Consider the following 23,592-nt stretch of genomic DNA (forward strand, 5'->3'; position numbering starts at 1 on the left):
CGACTGAAAAAGTGTAATGCCATACTGTGGAACATTCCAGAAACAAATCCATTTAACAAACTGTCTTCCTTTAAAGGTTGTATAGAGGATTTTTTAAGGAAAGAGAAATACAGCAACAGTTGTTTTTCAAATGTTCCTATAGAAATAATTTGGAGACCGACACCTCAGTTTTTAGACCCTTTGTCTGCTTCAGTCACGCAATCGCTGAAAGGAATCTCCAAGAACCACCTCAGTTTGTCTTCGCTCCTTTTCTCCTTCTTTTCTTCTTTCAGCGACCTCAAAAACAGACTTTCTTTTGCGGCGAACTGGTCGTGGATTCTCGTCCAACATCGCAACAAACTTTGTGCGAACTGCGAGGAAGCTACAAGTAGGAAAAAGCCTCTAAGAACTGCTGCATAGTTACCCTAGAAACGTAGGGAGTTTGACTGACAACCTAACAGCCAATAGAAAATGAGGCAACCTTGTTTTCTATTGGCCGACGTTTATCTGGCCTCAATAAGTCCACAGTTGATAGATTTTCATTCTTTTTTTTTTTGGTCATCATAATTACAAGGCTGCTGCTCTGTAATGGTATTTTAAACTTTCATTGACAATTTGAAACTGAAAAAAAAAAACCTCCATACAACCTTTAAGCGCAACCAGATGTATTTTAACATTTTAAGCACAAAAAGTTCTTGTTTACTCAAATCAGGCGTTGTGATTTTTACGACCGTTCCTTTTGTTTGCCGACGGTTTGACCTGACAGCGGCTTCCCAAAACTGAACCAGGATGTGTGATAAAGTGTGACAAACATGAGCTTCGGCCCGAGCCTGGTTCCTTGTCCCGATTTAGTCGCAACTTCCCCAAATCCATGAGAAGCGCGGAGCCACGGACGCCTGCTTCCCTAAACGCTCTGAGCGCACGGGACGCACGCAGAGACACGCAAAGACACATGCAAAAAACCCACGCAAAGACACGGCCGTTATGTCAGATTTTTAAAAATGGTCCGTGTTCGTGATGTGACTTTTGGATCTTTTATGGGAATCGATTCTTTTGTATCCGTCCATTTCAAAGAGCCGTTTAACTGACTCTTTTTTTTTTTTTTTTTTTTTTTATCTATTAATGCAGCGGTTTTCAAACTGGGTGAATGTGAGCTGGATTAGTCCTGGTTTTAGTCCTGGTTTAGTCCTGGTTTAGACCTGGTTTAGACCTGGTTTAGTTCTGTTTTAATCCTGGTTTAGACCTGGTTTAGTCCTGTTTTTAGTCCTGGTTTAGTCCTACCTTAGTGCTGGTTTAGACCTAGTTTAGACCTGTTTTAGTCCTGTTTTTAGTCCTGGTTTAGTCCTGGATTAGACCTGGTTTAGACCTGGTTTAGTCCTGGTTTAAGACAGGTTTAGTTCTGAATTTAGTCCTGGTTTAATCCTGTTTTTAGTCTTTGATTAGTCCTATTTTTGTCCTGGTTCAGTCCTGGGATCAGTTCTGTGTTAGTCCCAGTTTAATCCTGGTTTAGTCCTGGTTTAGTCTTGTTTTAATCCTGGTTTAGTCCTGGTTTAGTCTTGTTTTAATCCTGGTTTAGTCCTGGTTTAGTCTTGTTTTAATCCTGTTTTAGTCCTGTTTTAGTCCTGGTTTAGGCCTGGTTTAGACCTGGTTTAGTCCTTTTAATGAATTCTGAAAGTAAAATTAGAGTCGTATCTCAGTCGTTTTGCAAATCTACAGAAGTTTAATATTTCTTGTGTATAATTCCGGTTTTAAAACAGTTTTGGTTCTTCCTGATGCACTCGGACGTTTGTTTTGTTTAGTCGGTGTTTGGAGCGTTTTCCCAGCTTCCCTTTCTGTCACTTCTCCATAACTCTCCTATTTCACTTTAGTCCTGGTTTAGACCTGGTTTAGACCTGGTTTAGACTTGGTTAAGATGTGGTTAAGAAGTGGTTTAGACCTGGTTTTAGTCCTGGTTCAGTTCTGGGATCAGTCCTGTTTTAGTCCTGGTTTAGGCCTGGTTAAGGCCTGGTTTAGGCCTAGATTAGTCCTAGTTTAGTCCTCATTCAGTTCTGCTTTAGTCTTGTTTTAATCCTGTTTTAGTCCTGGTTCAGTCCTGTTTTAGTCCTGGTTTAGTCCTGTTTTAGTCCTGGTTTAGTCTTGGTTTAGACCTGAATTTAGTTTTAGTTTAGTCCTAATTTAGTGTTAGTCCTGGTTGAGTCCAGTTTTAGTCCTGGTTCAGTCCTTTCGACCTTTTAATTAACTTTTACAGAATTTTCAAAGTAAACTTATAGTCTCATTGCAAATCTACAGAAGTTTAATATTTCTTGTGTATAATTCCAGTTTTAAAACAGTTTTGGTTCTTCCTGATGCACTCGGACGTTTGTTTTGTTCAGTCGGTGTTTGGAGCGTTTTCCCAGCTTCCCTTTCTGTCACTTCTCCATAACTCTCATATTTCACTTTAGTCCTGGTTTAGTCCTGGTTTAGACCTGGTTTAGACTTGGTTAAGACGTGGTTTAGACCTGGTTTAGACCTGGTTTAGACCTGGTTTAGACCTGGTTAAGACGTGATTAAGAAGTGGTTTAGACTTGGTTTAGTCCTGGTTTAGACTTGGTTTAGACCTGGTTTAGACCTGGTTAAGACGTGATTAAGAAGTGGTTCAGTCCTGTTTTAGTCCTGGTTCGGTTCTGGGATCAGTTCTGTTTTAGTCCTGGTTTAGGCCTAGTTTAGTCCTCATTCAGTTCTGCTTTAGTCTTGTTTTAATCCTGTATTAGTCCTGGTTGAGTCCAGTTTTAATCCTGTTTTAGTCCTGGTTCAGTCCTTTCGACCTTTTAATTAACTTTTACTGAATTTTGAAAGTAAAATTACATTTGTATCTCAGTCTACAGAAGTTTAATATTTCTTGTGGATAATTCCGGTTTTAAAACAGTTTTGGTTCTTCCTGATGCACTCGGACGTTTGTTTTGTTTAGTCGGTGTTTGGAGCGTTTTCCCAGCTTCCCTTTCTGTCACTTCTCCATAACTCTCATATTTCACTTTAGTCCTGGTTTAGACCTGGTTTAGTCCTGGTTCAGTCCTTTCGGCATTTTAATGAACTTTTAATGAATTCTGAAAGTAAAATTAGAGTCGTATCTCAGTCGTGTTGCAAATCTACAGAAGTTTAATATTTCTTGTGTATAATTCCGGTTTTAAAACAGTTTTGGTTCTTCCTGATGCACTCGGACGTTTGTTTTGTTCAGTCGATGTTTGGAGCGTTTTCCCAGCTTCCCTTTCTGTCACTTCTCCATAACTCTCATATTTCACTTCAGCCTGAGCCTCGTGCTTCCTCTTCTTCTCCACTCATCCATGTTCCTCTTCTGTGAGCAAACACTCCACACACACGGACAAACTCAACGACATCGCCACGGGAAACTGCGTGTAACGTTTCCTCGTCGCAAACAGACCTGGACCGGTTACGGTTTTGTCTGGAATGTTTCGCAGTGCGGCATTAGAGCTTTTCGTCGTCACGGAGACCGAACCACGACGGATTTTCGAGCTTTAAAATCGTCTGTAATTGAGTAAATGTGTAAAAGTGAAGGTGCAGAGGTGTTTAATGTCACACTGTGGGACATTCCAGGTGGAGCAGTGACGTATCCATAGAAACGAGCAGGTGATGAGCACTCCGCCAGAAAAGTTACACAGTGCAGCTTTAACAGACAAAAAGTAAAATCAGCAAAAAACTAAATATCTCTCTTTTTCTACCTGCTCCCTCTCTCTCTTCCATGTCACTCTCTCTCTCTTTCTCCCTCTCTTTCTCCCTCTCTCTTTCTCCCTCTCTCTTTCTCCCTCTCTCTTTCTCTCTCTCTCTCCCTCTCTTCCTCCCTCTCTCTCTTCCTCCCTCTCTTTCTTCCCTCTCTCTTTCTCCCTCTCTCTTCCTCCCTCTCTCTTCCATGTCACTCTCTCTCTCTTTCTTCCTCTCTTTTCTTCCTCTCTCTCTTTCTCCCTCTCTCTTCCTCCCTCTCTCTTCCTCCCTCTCTTTCTCCCTCTCTCTTCTCTCCCTCTCTCTTCCTCCCTCTCTCTTCCATGTCACTCTCTCTCCTCTTTCTTCCCTCTCTTTCTCCCTCTCTCTTTCTCCCTCTCTCTTTCTCCTCTCTCTCTCTCCTCCTCTCTCTTTCTCCCTCTCTCTTCTCCTCTCTCTCTCTCTCTCTCTCTCTTCTTCTCTTTCATGTCACTCTCTCTCCTCTTTCTTCCTCTCTTTCTCCCTCTCTCTTTCTCCCTCTCTCTTCCTCCTCTCTCTCTTCTCCTCTCTCTCTCTCTTTCTCCCTCTCTCTTTCTCCTCTCTCTTTCTCCCTCTCTCTTTCTCCCTCTCTCTTTCTTCCTCTCTCTTTCTCTCCTCTCTCTTTCTCCCTCTCTTCTTCTCTTCCCTCCTCTCTTTCTCCTCTCTCTCTCTCTCTCTCCTCTCTCTCTCTCTTCTTTCCTCTCTCTCTCTCTCTCCTCTCTTTCTCCCTCTCTCTCTTCCTCTCCTCTCTCTCTTCTCTCTCTCCTCTCTCTTCCTCCTCTTCTCTCTCTTCTCCCTCTCTCTTCTCTCTCTCTCTTTCTCCTCTCTCTTCTTCTCTCCTCTCTCTCTCTCTCTCTCTCTCTCTCTCTCCCTCTCTCGCTCCTTTCTCTGTCCTCTCTGTTTCCTCCTTCTCTCTCTCCTCTATCTCCTCCTCCCTCTCTCCTCTCTCCCTCCTTTTCTCTCTCCCTCCTCCCTCTCTCTCTCTCTCTCCCTCTCTCTCCTCCCTCTTTCTCTCCTCTCTCTCTCTACCTCCTCCCTCTCTCTCTCTCTCTCTCTCTCTTCTTCCTTCTCTCTCTCTCTACCTCCTTCCTCACTGTCTCTACTCCCTCTCTTTCTCTCTTCTTCCTCTCTCTCTACCTCTCTCTCTCCCTTTCTCCCCCTCTCTCTTTCTCTCCATCTTCCCTCTCCCTTTCTCTTCTCCTCCTCCTCTCTCTCTCTCTCTCTCTCTCTCCTCTCTCTCTCTTTCTCTCTCTCCCTCCTCTCTCTCTCTCTCCATCCTCTCACTCTCTCTCTCTCTCTCGCGTCTCTCTCGCTCTCTCTCTCCTCCCTCTCTCTCTCCATCCTCTCACTCTCTCTCTCTCTCTGCGCCGTCTCTCTCGCTCTCTCTCTCCTCCCTCTCTCTCTCCATCCTCTCACTCTCTCTCTCTCTCTCGCCGTCTCTCTCGCTCTCTCTCTCCTCCTCTGTCTCTTTCTCTCTCTCCTTTCTCTCTCACTCTCCCCCTCTCTCTCCCTCCTCCATCTTTCTCTCTCTCTCCTCTCTCTCTCTCCCCTCCCTCCCTCTCTCGCCCTCCTTCTCTCTCCTCCTCCCTCTCTCTCTCTCTCTCTCTCTCCATCCTCTCACTCTTTCTCTCTCTGCGCCGTCTCTCTCGTTCTCTCTCTCTCCTCCCTGTCCCTCTCTCTCTCTCTCTCTCTCTCTCCTGCACACAGAAAAGCCCGTGTAGCCGTCTCCATAGAAACACGCAGGGGACGACCCTCCACGGGAAAAGTTACACAGTGCAGCTTTAACACACAAACCCCGCACTGCAAAAAAACAAAATCTAGTCAAGTTCAGACGACTCAAAATTAAAGGTTGTATGGAGGATTTTTTTTTTGTTTCAAATAAAAATACCATTACAGAGACGCAGCAGCTTTGTAATTATGATGACAAAACAAAAAAAAAGAACGAAAATCTATCAACTGTGGACATGTTGAGGCCAGATAAACATCACCCAATAGAAAACGAGGCTCCCTCATTTTCTATTGGCTGTTTAGGTCGTCAATCAAACTCCCTAGTGTAACTGACTCAGCGGCGCACGGGGATTACGTGGTTTACGCGGCGGTTCTTAGAGGCTTTTTCGAACTGTCGCTTCCTGGCATTTCGCACAAAGTTTGTCGCGACGGCGGACGAGAATCCGCGACCGGTTCGCCGTAAAAGAAAGTCCGTTTTTGAGGTCGCTGAAAGAAGAAGAGAAGGGGAAAAGGAGCAAAGACAAACTGAGGTGATTCTTGGAGAGATTCCTTCCAGCGATGGCGCGACCGAAGCGGACGAAGGGTCTAAAAACTGACGCGTTGGTCACTGATTTACTTCTAGACAGGAAACTTCAGCAGTAATTCTGAACGCACACAAGGACTGTCGCTGTATTTCTCTTCCCTTAAAAAATCCTCTATACAACCTTTAAGAAAATTTGATCACGATTTGAGTCCATTTCACTCGACAAGTCAAATCATGAAGACTTTTTGTAGTTAAAATATGAAAATACTTCTTTCTGCACTTAAAATAAGAAACAAAATCAAATGTTACGTAATGCAGGACCTTTAAACTTTTGAGTTCGCTGCAGAATGTTGAGTTGTTGCTGCTGGAGGACAGGGAAGAACTTGTCTCTGACCAAATCTCATATCTGATCGGACGCAGAGGAAGTTTGAATTCACTGGTTGCAAAGTCAGTGCAGTTATTTTGAGAATGGACTTTAATGTGTCACAGTGTGTACAAGAGTCTGCGAGCAAAGGTCAACTCCCTCGTAGTAAAAAGTATTTGTGGGGTTTTTTTTTTGTGTGTCTTTTGTAGTACTTTTTGTCCTCTGTATTTCACCCGTCCTTTCTGAAGTGTCGGGCAGCACATGGGTCAGGTTTGGTCAGGACTGTCTCAGTTTTTTGTTGATTTTTGATGGGGGAAATGGGAGAGCCCTGAGGAAACCCACTCAGACACAAGGAGAACATGCAAACTCCACACAGAAAGGCCAGGGCGACCACGGGATCGAACCACTCAGCCACCATGCCATCTTTATTTATTTATTTATTTATTTTATATTTTTTTTATTTTTTTTTTTTACTTAAGTGGAACAGCCCATGTATTTTTTTATTTTTATTATTATTATTATTATTATTATTATTATTATTATTATTATTATTATTTTTTTTTTATTTTTTTTTATTCATAGGTCTGCATAATTATAAAATCTTCCACCACTGTGCCATCATTATTATTTTTTATTTTTTTTTACTTAGGTGAAACAGACAATATATTATTATTATTATTTCTTATGTATTATTATTATTGATTTATTTTTTTTTTTTCATTTATAATTTTTTATGTATTTTAAAAAAAAAATTTAATTCATAGGTCTAAATCTTCAACCACCGTGCCACCTTTATTTATTTTTTTTTTTTTTTAGAAGAAACGGCCCATTTATTATTATTATATTTTTTTAATATTTATATATATATTTTTTTTTCACCATGCCAACTTTATTTATTTATTTATTTAGTTTTTACTTAAGTGGAACAGATCATTTATTATTATTATTATTATTATTATTATTATTATTATTTTATGTATTATTCTTTTAATTTATTTATTTTTAATTCAATACAAAAAATCTTCAGCCACCATGCCACCTTTATTATTTCTTTTTATGTATTAGTATTAGTATTAGTATTAGTATTATTTATAGTTCTAGACAATTATATCTTCACCACAGTCTACAACGTCATATCTGGAGTTGTGTTTTGTTTCACTTTCACATTTTGAGTAATCCTGCATCATATTTTCATATTTAGACTAGTCTAAAAGTGCTCCTCTGCTGTTCCTTTTTTTTTTTTTCTATTCAAACCCTCCTTACGGTTAATTGTAAGAAGAATCTGTGCACAGGTTTACACCACCCATGCTCCCGCTCGACAATTCTCCATAAATGTACAAAAACATGAAACTAAACCGTGCACAGATGCGACGTGTAGTTTCATTCGCGCTGATTGTGTTGTGATAGAGCTCTGAAGGGGGAGGGACTTAGCGAGAAGAGCAAAGGGAAGGGAGACTCGGAACATAAAACATGAAAATGTGCAATACAGCATTTTCACAACAACAAAAGGTAACACGGTGATAGTGAAACCCCCTCCCCTCTTTAATTTCCTGAAGATAAACAATAACAGACTTTTAATCTGTGGAACTGGCCAAAACACACCTGCTTCTTCCTTCACAGAACTCTGCTCCAAACCACAACACAAAAAAGATGACATAAACACTTAAATCTATCAGAAAATGACTAAAAAGTAGTGAAATGATCTGTTCATTCAGCAAGATCATTTTACTTGACAAGTTATCTTAAAATAAACAACCTCTAGACTAGAATTAAGCACTTTCAGAACTAGTAAGTATAATAATATATAGTATAATAGTAGTAATAGTAGTAATAGTATAATAATACATCTGAAAACAAGATGAATAAACTCATAGCCCATTTCCACCACAGAAAGTCATAATTACGAGTGTAAAAGTCATAATTACAAGTTTAAAAGTCATAAATACAAGGGTAAAAGTCATGAGTTTAAAGTGATTTTGACTTTGACTGAGTTTAAAACTCATAATTATGACTTTTACACTCATATTTATGACTTTTACTCTTGGAATTATGACTTTAAAGCTCATAATTATGACTTTAAAACTTGTAATTATGACTTTTAAATTCGTAATTATGACTTTTACACTTGGAATTATGACTTTAAAACTCATAATTATGACTTTTAAACTTGTAATTATGACTTGTAAACTCATAATTATGACTTTTACACTAGTAATTATGACTTTTAAACTTGTAATTCTGAATTTGAAACTCATAATTGTGGTTTTTAAAGTCTTAATTATGACTTTCTATGAGGCATTTATTATTTATTTACTGGCAGAAATGGGCTTCCATCATAAGCTGATATAAGTTTTAAAATCTTGGCCAAATTAGAGCAAACTTTGCAGTGATATTTTTACTGACGGAGGACCGGCCCTGAGGATTAGACAGAGGCGGTGCTACCATTAGGCAAAAGCAGGCGGCTGTCACAAACCTTCAAGACTCAAGTCAATAGACTTTATTTATAAATCACAAAATAAAAGTGGATTTGAGCTTTATTGAACATTAATGAGGATATTTTACTGTAGACTCTCTGAACAATTACTTTTACAAGTTTTAAACAATGAAAAACAGTCATTGAAGCAGCAATAAATCCATTTGGACATTTTTCCTTTTTTTTAAACATTCAATTGAACCAGCAACGTTGAAATGTTAAGACATGTTTTGCATCATTTCTAATATTTTTGTAATGATTTTATTAATAATTTTGTTCCAGTATTGCAGGTTCAGTTGAATGTTGAAAAGAAAAAGAAATGAGCTACATTTAAAGTCCAAATAGGCGACTTATGGATCCTTTTATTGCTGCTTCAATGAAAGACAAGATCACAACAATAAAAATATTTTTTTAAATCAATCTGTACCTATTATCAATTTTTTACACTTGTCTACACAAAGTCCGTGAGAAATTTCTTCTTCTGGATCCACCGAGCCTCTGAAGTTTAGTGTCTGCAGAAGCCTTAAATCTGAGCTGAAAATTCATTTTTTCTTTAATAACATAAAAAATAATTAATTTAGCCCAATAGAATCAATGGAAGTTGAATATAAATATGGACATTGCGTTTCATTTGGTATCAGTTTTATGTTTCTATCATCATTTGTTTCTGAGATATGGAAAAAGTGACCTTCAATAAATTATTATTATTATTATTATTATTATTATTATTATTATTATTATTATTATTATTATTTATTTATTTATTTATTTATTTATTTTTTTGCATTTTATTATTTTATTTTTTTTGCATTGTCACATTTTAAAATTAGGTACAAGTTGAATTTCTGACACTGGGGCAAATGATGCAGCCTAATGTTCAACAATGGTCAGATCCACCTTTATTTTGTGATTTAACTTCATTTATTAATGTCTATTGACTTTAAAACATGCACACGCAGGAAATAAAAGCTTGTGAAACACTGCGCTAAAGTGTTCAGAAGTATTTTAAATGTAAACGTGTGTGCAGGTTTGCAGTACAGATAAATACAGCGGCTTGACGTGAACAGAAAATAAGGAGTTTACGAGTTTACAAATCATGTTTCAGTTAGAGCTTCTACATTTACTTTACATTTAGTCCAGGTAGAGCGAGCGCAGAGCGGGTCATGTGTTTGTGCTGCAGGCTGAAGCTGAAATAGGCCAGAGTGAACGTGGTTGTGGTGGAGCAGTCGTCCCTGTATTTCACCGAGCCTCTTCCTGTCTCTCACTTCCTGTTTATCGTGTCAAAGTGCGACGCAGAATCTACACCAGATCAATCAGACACCTGCGAATGTACGTCTCTGGAAAAGTACAAAGTTTTCATCGCACAAAAACAGTTTCACTTCACTCCAAAAAGTAGAAATGTAAAGTTGAAAGATGTTAAATCGCGCAAAAAAAATGGACTCTTGTGAGATTTAAGTCGTGTTATGATGCGGTTATTTCCTCAAAAACAGACCTGGAGTTGTGTTTTGTTTCTTTCACGTATGTTCTGTTTACGTCTCCAAAGCTCAAAATGCTCCGTTCCACCGTGTGATGTCATGAATTGGTAGTTGTGAAGTGAACAGGTGAACTTTAAAAGTTTAGTTCAGTAGAGATTCAGCAATTCCAGAGCTGAAATGATCCAAATGATTCTAGTGAAGATGTGTGGAGTTTAAGGTTCAGTCCTGGTTTAGTCCTGGTTTAGTCCTGGTTCAGTCCTGGTTTAGTCCTGGTTCAGTCCTGGTTTAGACCTGGTTCAGTCCTGGTTTAGTCCTGGTTCAGTCCTGGTTTAGTCCTGGTTTAGTCCTGGTTTAGACCTGGTTTAGTCCTGTTTTAGTCTTGTTTTAGTCCTGTTTTAGTCCTGGTTTAGACCTGGGTCAGTCCTGGTGTAGTCCTGGTTTAGTCCTTGTGTAGTCCTGGTACAGTTCTGGTTCAGTCCTGGTTTAGTCCTGGTTCAGTCCTGGTTTAGTCCTGGTTTAGACCTGGTTTAGTCCTGGTTTAGATCTGGTTTAGTCCTGGTTTAGACCTGGTTTAGACCTGGTTAAGTCCTGGTTTAGTACCTGGTTTAGACCTGGTTTAGACCTGGTTTAGTCCAGTCCTGGTCCTGTAGTTCTGGTGTAGTCCCGGTTCAGTCCTGGTTTAGACCTAGTTAAGTCCTGGTTTAGTCCTGGTTTAGTCCTGGTTTAGTCCTGGTTCAGTCCTGGTTCAGTCCTGGTTCAGTCCTGGTTTAGTCCTGGTTCAGTCCTGGTTCAGTCCTGGTTTAGTCCTGGTTTCAGTCCTGGTTTCAGTGCCTGGTTTAGTCCTGGTTCAGTCCTGGTCCAGTCCTGGTTGTAGTTCTGGTGTAGTCCCGGTTCAGTCCTGGTTTAGACCTGGTTAGTCCTGGTTTAGACCTGGTTTAGTCCTGGTCTAGTCCTGGCGATTGACTCTGCAGTTGCGTTGTGCATATATTTATAATCCACTAATGACATGGCGTAGGTTTAGTCCTGTCCCTGGTTCAGTCCTGGTTCAGTCCTGGTTCAGTCCTGGTTCAGTCCTGGTTCAGTCCTGGACTACTGGACTGTCAGACTAATGGTCTGACCCAGATTTATCCCGGGTCACGTTCGTGTAAACACGACTCTACGGTGATGATCAGAAAACGTTCAGTATCAAAAATAAAATCCTCCGTCTTTGTTTTCGTCACATAAGATCCTGTGTGTTTGTGTGTGTTTTAAGTTTTAAGTTCACTTCTCTCTTCCCCCGCTGCTGTTTCGCATCCTGTATTGTAAAAGTTATTAGGAAAAGGTTCGTCGACGCGGCTGAATCATGGTTTCTATTTTATTTTTAATTGCCAATCGCTACGGCAACGGTCCTAACACCCCGTCATTCTGAGACCCGTGAAATCATAACGCCGTCCAGTTTTAGAACGTTTATACAAACCGACTGCGCTGTAAACGTGAGCTTCAGAACTGATCCTGTTGTAGTATGACTTTACAGCACGCCAGGGAAGGGGGGGTTCTACATGTGTGTCTATGGTGGAATGTTCAGAACACGTGTATCATTATAAAAATAGATAATGATTTGTTTTTTTTTCAGTTTTCAAAAATGGAAAAAAAAAAAAAGGATAACGAATGTTTCCTGTTTCCGTGAGTTAAACTGTAATGCCGGACTGAACCAGGACTAAAGCAGGACTGAACCAGGACTAAAACGGTTTCAATCCTGGTCTGGTCCTGGTCTGGTCCCGATCTCAGTCCCGGTCTGGTCCTGGTCTCAGTCTTGGTTTCAGTCACGGTCTGGTCCCTGTTTTAGTCCTGTTTCAGTCCTGGGTTAGTCCTGGTTCAGTCCTGTTTTAGTCCTGGTTCAGTCCTGGTTCAGTCCTGTTTTAGTCTTGGTTCAGTCCTGGTTCAGTCCTGTTTTAGTCCTGGTTCAGTCCTGGTTCAGTCCTGGTTCAAATCCTGGTTCAGTCCTGTTTTAGTCCTGGTTTAGTCCTGGTTCAGTCCTGGTTCAGTCCTGGTTCAGTCCTGGTTTAGTCCTGGTTCAGTCCTGTTTTAGTCCTGTTTTAGTCCTGGTTCAGTCCTGGTTCAGTCCTGGTTCAGTCCTGTTTCAGTCCTGGTTCAGTCCTGTTTCAGTCCTGGTTTAGTCCTGGTTCAGTCCTGTTTTAGTCCTGGTTCAGTCCTGGTTCAGTCCTGGTTTTAGTCCTGGTTCAGTCCTGGTTCAAATCCTGGTTCAGTCCTGTTTCAGTCAGTCCTGGTTCAGTCCTGGTTTAGTCCTGGTTCAGTCCTGGTTCAAATCCTGGTTCAGTCCTGTTTCAGTCCTGTTTCAGTCCTGGTTCAGTCCTGGTTTAGTCCTGGTTCAGTCCTGTTTTAGTCCTGTTTTAGTCCTGGTTCAGTCCTGGTTCAGTCCTGGTTCAGTCCTGGTTCAGTCCTGGTTCAGTCCTGGTTCAGTCCTGTTTTAGTCCTGGTTCAGTCCTGGTTCAGTCCTGTTTCAGTCCTGGTTCAGTCCTGGTTTAGTCGTGGTTCAGTCCTGTTTCAGTCCTGGTTTAATCCTGTTTTAGTCCTGTTTTAGTCCTGGTTCAGTCCTGAATGAAGAGGGGTCACAACAAACGCAAACGCCACAACACAACAAAAAAAGCCACAACGGAAATGACCGCGGGACTCTATTTTAATGCAAACGCCTCAACAAAAACTAATGCCACAACACAAACACAAACAACATGCCACAACACATTAAAATGCCACAACACATTAAAAAGCCACAACACATTAAAAAGCCACAACAGAAGTGACCGCGGGACTCTATTTTCCGACGGACCGATCAAGCGGCAAGTGAAGAAGAAGAACTACAACCTGAAACGAATAATGATAAAACAATAAATTACTTTACTTACGTCTCCAACTTCTCCGTTCCTTTACTTTTCAGGTTGCAGTTCTTCTTCTTCACTTGCCGCTTGATCGGTCCGTCGGAAAATAGAGTCCCGCGGTCATTTCCGTTGTGGCTTTTTTTTTTGTGTGTTGTGGCTTTTTTGGGTGTGTTGTGGCTTTTTTTGGTGTGTTATGGCTTTTTTTTGGTGTGTTATGGCTTTTTTGTGTGTTATGGCTTTTTTTTGTGTGTTGTGACTTTTTTGGTGTGTTGTGGCTTTTTTAGTGTGTCGTGGCTTCTGTTTTTTTGTGTGTTGTGTTTTTTCTTTTTTTTTTGGTGTGTTATGACTTTTTTGTGCGTTATGGCTTTTTTTGGTGTGTTGTGACTTTTTTGGTGTGTTGTGGCTTTTTTTGGTGTGTCATGGCTTCTTTTTTTTGTGTGTTGTGTTTTTTCTTTTTTCTTTTTTTTTTTTTTGGTGTGTTATGGCTTTTTTTGGTGTGTTATGGCTTTTTTGGTGTGTTATGGCTTTTTTGGTGTGTCGTGGCTTCTTTTTTTTGTGTGTTGTGTTTTTCTTTTTCTTTTTTTTTGGTGTGTTATGGCTTTTTTGGTGTGTTATGGCTTTTTTTGGTGTGTTGTGGCTTTTTTTGGTGTGTTGTGGCTTTTTTTGGTGTGTCGTGGCTTCTTTTTTTGTGTGTTGTGTTTTTTCTTTTTTCTTTTTTTTTTGGTGTGTTGTGGCTTTTTTTGGTGTGTCATGGCTTCTTTTTTTTGTGTGTTGTGTTTTTTCTTCTTTCTTTTTTTTTGGTGGTTTGTGGCTTTTTTGTGCGTTATGGCTTTTTTTTTGGTGTATTGTGGCTTTTTTTGGTGTGTCATGGCTTCTTTTTTTTGTGTGTTGTGTTTTTTCTTTTTCTTTTTTTTTTGGTGTGTTGTGGCTTTTTTTGGTGTGTTATGGCTTTTTTTGGTGTGTTGTGTTTTTTCTTTTTTTTTTTTTTTTTTTTGGTGTATTGTGGCTTTTTTTGGTGCATTGTGGCTTTTTTTTGTTTGTTTTTTTTGGTGTGTACGAATAACCTGACATAACTTTCAAAAATCATGGCCAGCTCAGCGAAATTTGCAGTGCATGGAGGAAAACGCAGCCTGATTAGTCTTTTTAGAAACGTAGAAAAGCGGATTTCAGCAGCACATTTTCGGGAACGTTTGATCGAGTCGCCGCTGAACCGGTTCTTCTTCACGGTCGGGTTGTGTTAGAGCAAAAACGCAGATGAAGTCGAGTGACGGTCTTGACGCCCACAGCTGCTTAGTGTGACTGGGAGCCCATGATTAGCCTGTGTACGCTGCATGCCCTGGCCCCCGACCTGACTCCTCCTCTCTGGTGTTTTGCAGCCGTAGCCGTAAAGGCAGAGAGTGGCGCAGACGTGGAGAGTGGCGTGAACGTAGCGGAGGAGGAGTTTGCAGAGGACTTGCGTGTGGTCGATCCGTCCGCCCCCAAAATGAACGGATCCGGGCCGAGTCCGGGACCCAAGGCCTACCCCGCGTCCGGAGGCATCAGGCTGCCCAACGGCAAGCTCAAGTGCGATATCTGTGGCATAGTGTGTATCGGCCCCAATGTGCTGATGGTGCACAAGAGGAGCCACACGGGTAAGACCTCTGCCAAGGCACCACCACACGAGCGAGGGACGGAGGCAGGGACAGACAGGGACAGACAGGGACAGGGACAGAGGCAGGGACAGACAGGGACAGGGGCAGGGACAGACAGGGACAGACAGGGACAGACAGGGACAGACAGGGAGGACACGTATGGAGGAAGAAAGATTTCAGAAATGTCCGTGTGCATGTCTGTCTCTAGTTGAGCTCAAAATAAATATTCGTAAACTCTCGAATATGTGAATTTTGTCCATCATAAGAAACATCGATTGAGATGCGCCACATACGGACTAAACCAGGTCTAAACCAGGTCTAAACCAGGACTAAACCAGGTCTAAACCAGGACTAAACCAGGTCTAAACCAGGACTAAACCAGGACTAAACCAGGTCTAAACCAGGACTCTAAACCAGGACTAAACCAGGACTAAACCAGGACTAAACTGATCCAGGACTAAACCAGGTCCAGGTAAACATAAACCAGGACTAAACCAGGTCTAAACCAGGACTAAACCAGGTAAACCAGGTAAACCAGGACTAAACCAGGACTAAACCAGGACCAGGACTAAACCAGGTCTAAACCAGGACTAAACCAGGTCTAAACCAGGACTAAACCAGGCCTGATCCAGGACTAAACCAGGACTAAACCAGGTCTAAACCAGGACTAAACCAGGACTAAACCAGGACTAAACCAGGCCTGATCCAGGACTAAACCAGGACTAAACCACTAGGACTAAACCAGGTCTAAACCAGGTCTAAACCAGGTCTAAAACAGGACTAAACCAAAATTGAACCAAGACTAAAGCAGGACTAAACCAGGACTCTGCCAAGGCACCACCACACGAGCGAGGGACAGAGACAGGGACAGAGACAGGGACAGAGGCAGGGACAGAGACAGGGACAGACAGGGACAGACAGACAGGGACAGACAGGGACAGAGGCAGGGACAGACAGGGACAGAGGACAGAGGGACAGAGGACAGAGGACAGACAGGGACAGGGACAGACAGGGACAGACAGGGACAGACAGGGACAGAGGCAGGGACAGACAGGGACAGACAGGGACAGACAGGGAGGACACGTCTGGACTAAGAAAGATTTTAGAAATATCCGTGTACATATTTGTCTGTAGTTGAGCTCAAAATAAATATTCATAAACTCTCGAATGAGTTCAGTCGTACAGAAAATATAAGATGTGTGTATTTTGTCCATCAGAATACAAATTGGAAGGTTAGAACGTCAAGAATTGCAATAACGAAATGAAAATGTACGATTAGCCTTTCTTCAGTACGAATATGAATTCACAGACGCAACTCAACTGTCCAAAATATGTCGATAAGAAACATCGATCGAGATGCTGGAGTCTCACACTGAATGCGAACTGAACCAGGACTAAAACAGGACTGAACAGGACTAAACCAGGTCTAAATGAGAAATGAACCAGGACTGAACCAGAAAAACTAAACCAAGATGGAACCAGGACTAAAACTAGACTGAACAAGGACTAAAACAGGTCTAAACCAGGTCTAAACCAGGACTACACCAGGACTAAACCAAGATTGAACCAGGACTAAAACAGCACTTAACCATGTCTAAACCAGGACTAAACCAGGAGGACCAAACCATGATTGAACCGGGACTAAAACAGGTCTAAACCAGGTCTAAACGAGAACTGAACCAGGACTGAACTAGGTCTAAAACAAGACAAAACCAGGTCTAAACCAGGACTAAACCCGGAAAACTAAACCAAGATTGAACTAGGACTAAAACAGGACTGAACCAGGACTAAAACTAGGTCTAAACTAGGTCTAAACCAGAATTGAACCAGGACTAAAACTGGACCAAACCAAGACTAAACCAGGACTAAACCAGCAGGACTAAACTAAAATTGAAAAGGACTAAAACAGAACTAAACCAGGTCTAAACCAGAACTGAACCTAGTCTAAACCATATCCAAACCGTATTCTCATGGATAAAATACTCGGCACTTTTTATGTACGACTGGACTCACTCAAAAGTTTATGAATATTTATTTTATGCTCAGTTACAGCCAAAGATACACGGATTTTTATCTTTTGCACGTGAACATTTCTGAAATCTTTCGTAGTCCATAGGAAGCACCAACCTTTCAGTACAATCTGCGTGACATGACATCTACAGATTCTCATTGGTTGTTTTTTAGAATCCAGGTTGTGATTATGTCAAACTCCCAGATGGGGCACAAGAGATATTTGTTGTACTTTTTTGTGATTAAATAAGATAAGATAAGATAAGATAAGATAAGATAATCCTTTATTGTCTCCCATGGGAGAAATTTGTCTTGGGACAGGGGGTAACATGTTTGATCAAAAAACAGGACGACACAACACAAAGCAGCACATAAACAAACACCATAAAACAAAGTAAATATGAGACCAGTATGACCACGAGTGATGCACCAACAGGACCTTAAATTATCCTTAACAGGCAAACCCTTGCATTCTTCTGTTCTATTAATTATTGCACATTCCCTAAGCCTATGTGCAGTTTTAGTTATAATTATTGCACATTCCCTAAGCCTATGTGCAGTTTTGATTGCACATTCCCTAAGCCTATGTGCAGTTTTAGTTATAATTATTGCACATTCCCTAAGCCTATGTGCAGTTTTGATTGCACATTCCCTAAGCCTATGTGCAGTTTTAGTTATAATTATTGCACATTCCCTAAGCCTATGTGCAGTTTTGATTGCACATTCCCTAAGCCTATGTGCAGTTTTAGTTATAATTATTGCACATTCCCTAAGCCTATGTGCAGTTTTGATTGCACATTCCCTAAGCCTATGTGCAGTTTTAGTTATAATTATTGCACATTCCCTGAGCCTATGTGCAGTTTTGATTGCACATTCCCTAAGCCTATGTGCAGTTTTGATTGCACATTCCCTAAGCCTATGTGCAATTTTAGTTATAATTATTGCACATTCCCTAAGCCTATGTGCAGTTTTAGTTATAATTATTGCACATTCCCTTAGCCTATGTGCAGATTAATTATTGCACATTCCTTAAGCCTATGTGTAGCTTTAATTGCACATTCCCTACACCTATGTGCAGTTTTAGATATAATTATTGCACATTCCCTACACCTATGTGCAGTTTTGATTGCACAATCCCTAAGCCTTTTATAATTATTTTTTAACTGCATTATCTGAGTTTAGCAGTTTAACAGCTAGTGGCACAAAAGAATGTTTGAATCTGTTCAGTTTACAGTTTGGGACCTGAACCTTCTGCCTGATGGCATCAACTCAAACTGACTGTGAAGAACATGGGTTGGGTCATTGATCACCTTCCTGTCCAAAAAGTAAATGCATCTCAATCCTGAGTGACAACACCCAACAACTCACTATATTACAACAAAACCCTGACAACTTTAATTCTGACTTTCCCCACACTGCATAAAACTAAATCTAGTCAAGTTAAGATGACTCGAATTAAGAAAGATTTATCATGAGTTGAGTCAATTTCACTTGACAAATAAAATGATCTGTCAGTGGAACAAAAGTTTTTGGTGTTGAAATATGAAAATACATCTTACTGCACTTAAAATAAGAAACAAAATCGACTGTTGCTTGAATTAAGAAAAAAGAAAAACATATTCCATCAGTAGCTCATTTTACTTGTCAAGTTGAATCTACTCAAATAAAGTAATATGTTCTTAATAATTCTGACCTAGTGTGAGAATGAGAAATACTGACGAATATTCAAAGGTAAATGAACACACAGACTGATCATGTCTTTAAGTTGCTCTACATGTGAACAGAATATATTTTAGCTGCTCCCATCTGTGTTAAATATAATAATATAAAACTGGAGAGAGGTTAATTTGGTTTTAATTTGTTTTAACACTGTCCACATGTTTTAATGTCTTTCACTGTTATAAACCAGACCTGTGATTGTTCAGCTCCTGGGCCACACGGCTCTTTGTTTGACTCACTGGGCCGTTTAAGATCATTTGGAATCATAAAAATAAACATATTCAATAATTTTACCTCATGCATGGACTAAAGCTGCAGTGCTTTTATTTTAAAGGTGTTTTTTGTTTTTTTTCAAATGACTTTTTTTGTAAGGCAACTTCACTTTTTCATTGTTTAGTCATAACATAAACTCTGACCAGTCTGACCAGCTCTTCAAAACAATATTACTGCTTTTTATAAAGAAATACAATTAATATTATGCAGAACTGAGTTTAGCATTTTGCCCTCCACAATATTTTCTGTTTCTCATGTGACCGCATGGAAAAAATAAATTAATAATAAATAAATGAGGACAAGGACAACATATATCTGTGATATAGTGCTGTTTTTATAAGAACCAAATGCATTTTTGTGACAATATTTCTTTGTTGAACCTCTACCTGTGCAAAGTGAATATGAACTGCATCTATTTTAATCATCAAAACTGTGAATATGTCAAGTGTACTGCATAAACAAGCTTGTTTTTTACACAAAAAAAAGTAACAACATTATAAAATAGTTGTAAAAAAAAAGTGCTTAACCTGTGCAAAGTTAATATGAAATGCATCTATTTGAATTATCAAAACAGTGAATATGTCAAGTTTACTGTATAAATATGTTTCTTTTGAATGAAAAAGCAACAAAATTATAGTATAGCCACAAAAAAAGTGCTTAACCTGTGCAAAGTGAATATAAAATGCCTCGATTATAACCATCAAAACAGTGGATAGGTCAAGTGTAGAGCATAAACAATCTTGTTTTCACAAAAAAAAGGCAACAAAATTATAGTATAGTCACAAAAAAGTGCTTAACCTGTGCAAGTTAATATAAATGCTCGATTATAAACCATCAAAACAGTGGATAGGTCAAGTGTAGAGCATAAACAATCTTGTTTTCACAAAAAAAAGGCAACAAAATTATAGTATAGTCACAAAAAAGTGCTTAACCTCTGCTAAGTTAATATGTAATGGATCTATTTTAATCATCAAAACAGAGAAAATATGTCAAGTTTACTGCATAAACAAGTTTATTTGACTAAAAAAGCAGCAAAATTGTCATATAGTCACAAAAAAGTGATTAACCTGTGCAAAATTAAGTCAATACAAAATGCATCTATTTTAATCATCAAAACAGTGAATATGTCAAGTTTACTGCATAAACAATCTTGTTTTCACAAAAAAGCAACAAAATTATAGTATAGCCACAAAAAAGTGCTTAACCTGTGCAAAATTAATATGAAATGCATCGATTTTAATCATCAAAACAGTGGATAGGTCAAGTGTACTATATAAACAAGTTTTCTTTTTACTAAAAAAGCAACAAAATTATAGAAGAGTCACAAAAAATAGTTTAACCTGTGCTAAGTTAATATGAAATGCCTCAATTTTAATCATCAAAACTGAGAAAATATGTCAAGTTTACTGCATTAACAAGCTTGTTTTTACTAAAAAAACAACAAAATTATAGTATAACAACAAAAACAGTGCTTAATGGAATCAAAAAATACCAAATTTAGTATCACGATATGTTTACATTTTGATATTTTTGCACACCTGGATCACAGTAAGTCGTAGTACGTTTTTTTTTTTGTTTAATGCCACAGTGTGAAACATTCCAGGCAAAGCAATAAAACCTTTGTGGAGTCAAGCGCACGTCGGATCCCCAAAGGAAAAGTCCCGCGGCGTAGCTTTAACGCAGTCTACGGCGCCTTTCCCTTTGGTGCATGAAATAGTCTCTTTGATTTCGCATTATCGTTTGTTTATTGTTTATTGTTTATCCGAAACCGCCACAAAACCCTCCCGTCGTTTCTGCAAAAAGTCACGAAGAGAGAAGAAAAAAAAAAAAACTTCTCTCAGCTCGGCTCTCGGAAATCTGCAATTACCGTGGATCCGCGCCGAGTGACAATTATCCGTCTATTAAAAGTTTTTCAAAAATCAAAATTGGTATTCTTTTGTTACCGAGTCAAAACCAGTGGTGCTGAAAAAGGCTCTTAACTGTCAAGCCTCGAAAACTAATGAAAACTCAAAATGGAGAATAGGATAGGCCGATGTAAATGCGCGAGACACTACAATAAAAGATATAATGAACCGCCTCGTTTTAAATAGAAAAAGTATTGAGCGCAGAATCTCTCCACTCCCGAAATGCCTTTTTAATGAGTATCCTTTTCATATATTTTTGCTGCTTCACTGGTGACTCTTATATTACGAAACGGCGGGAGGAGGGGGGTGAGATGTTTAAGAAAAGACGTATTAAAACGAGAATGCCACAACAGCCGCGCGGGTTCGGTTGGATATATTGGTTTATTCCAGGGGCGTTGATCAGGAAGACTGCCTCTCAACATTGCTCTCTCTCTCTCTCTCTCCACCCTCCTTCGCTTTATTCAAATGAGAAGTGAATTTGCATTGTGATGTGGGGGGCCGCTTAGTTTAGAAAAGAAGAAGAAGGAGGAGGAGGAGGTGGAGGGGGGGGAGAAAAAATGAGATTCGGAGATCAAATTGACCCACGCAATGGTGCATTACGAAGCTGGCAGGAGCGGAGAGAGACGGAGAGAGAGGGGGAGGGGAGGGGGGGGAGGGAGGGGAGTGCGGCTGTTCCATCTTCGGGGAGGATCGTTGGGGCGGCGGCGGCGGTGTGTGTGGGGGGGGGGGGCTCGTAGGGCGATGACCCCATGTTCTCACAGCCGGAACCCATTTCCATACAATACGCGACACGGGCTGTAATTAAAACGAGTTTAGGCGCAGGGGAGGGCGGAGGTTTCGTTCACGTACTCGCGCGCGTGCAGAATCTACGGTTTTTGTTTTAATTTTTTTGTCAGAATGCACGATTTAAAGGGCCCTGAGATTCGGCTTCGGCAGTGATGCGGTCGCTGTATCGGACCGTTGTGGTGAAGAGGAGCTGAGCTGAAAGGCGAAGCTCTTGATTTACCGTCAGTCTTCGTTCCTCCCCTCACCTCTGGTCATGAGCTCTGGGTAGTGACCGAAAGGACGAGATCGCAGATACAAGCGCTCGAAATGAGTTTCCTCCGCAGGGCATCTGGGTGCTCCCTTAGAGATAGAGTGAGGAGCTCAGTCATGCGGGAGGAGCTCGGAGTAGAGCCGCTGCTCCTCCACGTCGAGAGGAGCCAGTTGAGGCTCGGGCATCTGTTCTGGATGCCTCCTGGGCGTCTCCCTCGGGAGGTGTTCTGGGCATGTCCCACCAGGAGGAGGCCCCGGGGAAGACCCAGGACACGCTGGAGGGACTATGTCTCTGGACTGGCCTGGGAACACCTCAGGGTCCCCCGGAGGAGCTGGAGGACGTGTCTGGGGTGAGGGAAGTCTGGGAGTTCCTGTTTAGACTGCAGCCCTCGTGACCTGGCCCCGGACAAGTGGAAGAAAATGGATGGATGGATTTAAAGGGCGCGTATTCCTCTGTTTTGTTTAAGGATGGGCATTTGTTTAAATTTTCTTAATCGATCGTCGTGAGAATTAACGATCATCATTATTATTACTATCTGCACGACTAATCTGCATAAATAAATTCAACTTTATGACATATAAACCGTAACCACTCTAGAGCCACATCAGCCCGTTTATTATAATGTGTTTAAAGCAGATTTGCGCAACTCTCACAGAAACGAAACTTAAAACCTCACGGCTAATTTGCATAAACTAAGCGGGGAAAAAAATCAGCTCTTGTGTCGCTGATGTGGTTCAACTTCTGTTGGAATTAAAGGACACGACTCGAGGTTAGTGTGACCAGATTTGCGTTTGTCTCGGTCTCGACCCTCAGAGGTCTTGGTCTTGTCTCAGTCTCAACCTTTAAAAATCTCGGTCTTGTCTCAGTCTCCGTGTTTAAAAGTCTCGGTCTTGTCTCGATCTCAACCTTTAAAAGTCTCGGTCTTGTCTCGATCTCCACCTTTAAAAGTCTCGGTCTTGTCTCGGTCTTGACTCGTTCTTGTCTCGGTCTCGACCCTCGAGGTCTTGGTCTTTGTCTCGGTCTCAACCTTTTTAAAAGTCTCTCAGTCTCTCTGTCTCGGTCTCGACCCTCGAGGTCTTGGTCTTGTCTCGGTCTCAACCTTTTAAAAGTCTCGGTCTTGTCTCGATCTCCGCCTGTAAAAGTCTCGGTCTTGACTCGGTCTTGTCTCGGTCTCGACCCTCAGAGGTCTTGGTCTTGTCCCTGTGGTCTCGGACAGGTCTTGGTCTCGGACAGTGCGCTCTTCACTACAACACTACCTGAAGTTGCGTGTTTGCGTGTTTCATTCACACATGTTTGAGTGATCCAAATCTCCAAAACTCAAAATGTTCCACCTTGTGATGTCATGAAGTGGTAGTTTAACAGCCATCTTTAATCTTACTCATAACATTTTTATTGAGAACTGAAATCTATCTATATCAGAGATCTATTTTATCATCTTTTATCCTCATCAAAAACAGACCTGGTGTTGTGTTTTGTTTCATTCACACATTTTAACACACAAACCCTGCACATTTACACTGATTTCTTCTCTCAGATGGAAAATTCGTGTGTCATGTGGTAATACTGGAAGTGTTCAGTTGTGTTTTTACACTCCAAACACTTTCACTAGAATCATTTGGATAATTCGGTCCTGGAATTGCCAATCTCTGCTGACTAATTTACTCCCACGTATACTAAAGAAAAGCTGAAAAACGTATTGGTACAAATGAATACTGTTGTTTCTTTTACCGTGGAAACAAAACTGGGGCAAAAGAGCTTTTTTGTGTTGCTGTTCAGAACCAAAAAGTGACGTTTTATTCTCAAAAAGTCCGTTAAATAAGTCTGAATGTGCCACTAGTTTGCACATGTGAATTACTAAAAGCCTTCGAT

General features: G+C 40.5%; 1 protein-coding gene across 3 annotated transcripts in view; it reads left to right on the plus strand.

Moving 5' to 3' along the window:
- Positions 1 to 23,592, plus strand: part of ikzf1 (IKAROS family zinc finger 1 (Ikaros)) — an 80,650-nt gene that overhangs the window by 49,463 nt on the left and 7,595 nt on the right. Inside the window, exon 4 of one of the 3 annotated variants that reach the window (XM_055162844.1) lies at positions 14,527 to 14,781. The exons of the other annotated variants lie outside the window; for them this stretch is intronic. Coding sequence (XP_055018819.1) covers positions 14,527 to 14,781 — 255 coding nt within the window. The remainder of the gene's footprint in view (positions 1 to 14,526; positions 14,782 to 23,592) is intronic. 3 annotated transcript variants of the gene reach the window in all.

The sequence above is a fragment of the Boleophthalmus pectinirostris genome, unplaced genomic scaffold, assembly GCF_026225935.1.
Source record: "Boleophthalmus pectinirostris isolate CB_2022bp ecotype Guang Dong unplaced genomic scaffold, ASM2622593v1 HiC_scaffold_5, whole genome shotgun sequence".
NCBI classification, from domain to species: Eukaryota; Metazoa; Chordata; class Actinopteri; order Gobiiformes; family Gobiidae; genus Boleophthalmus; species Boleophthalmus pectinirostris.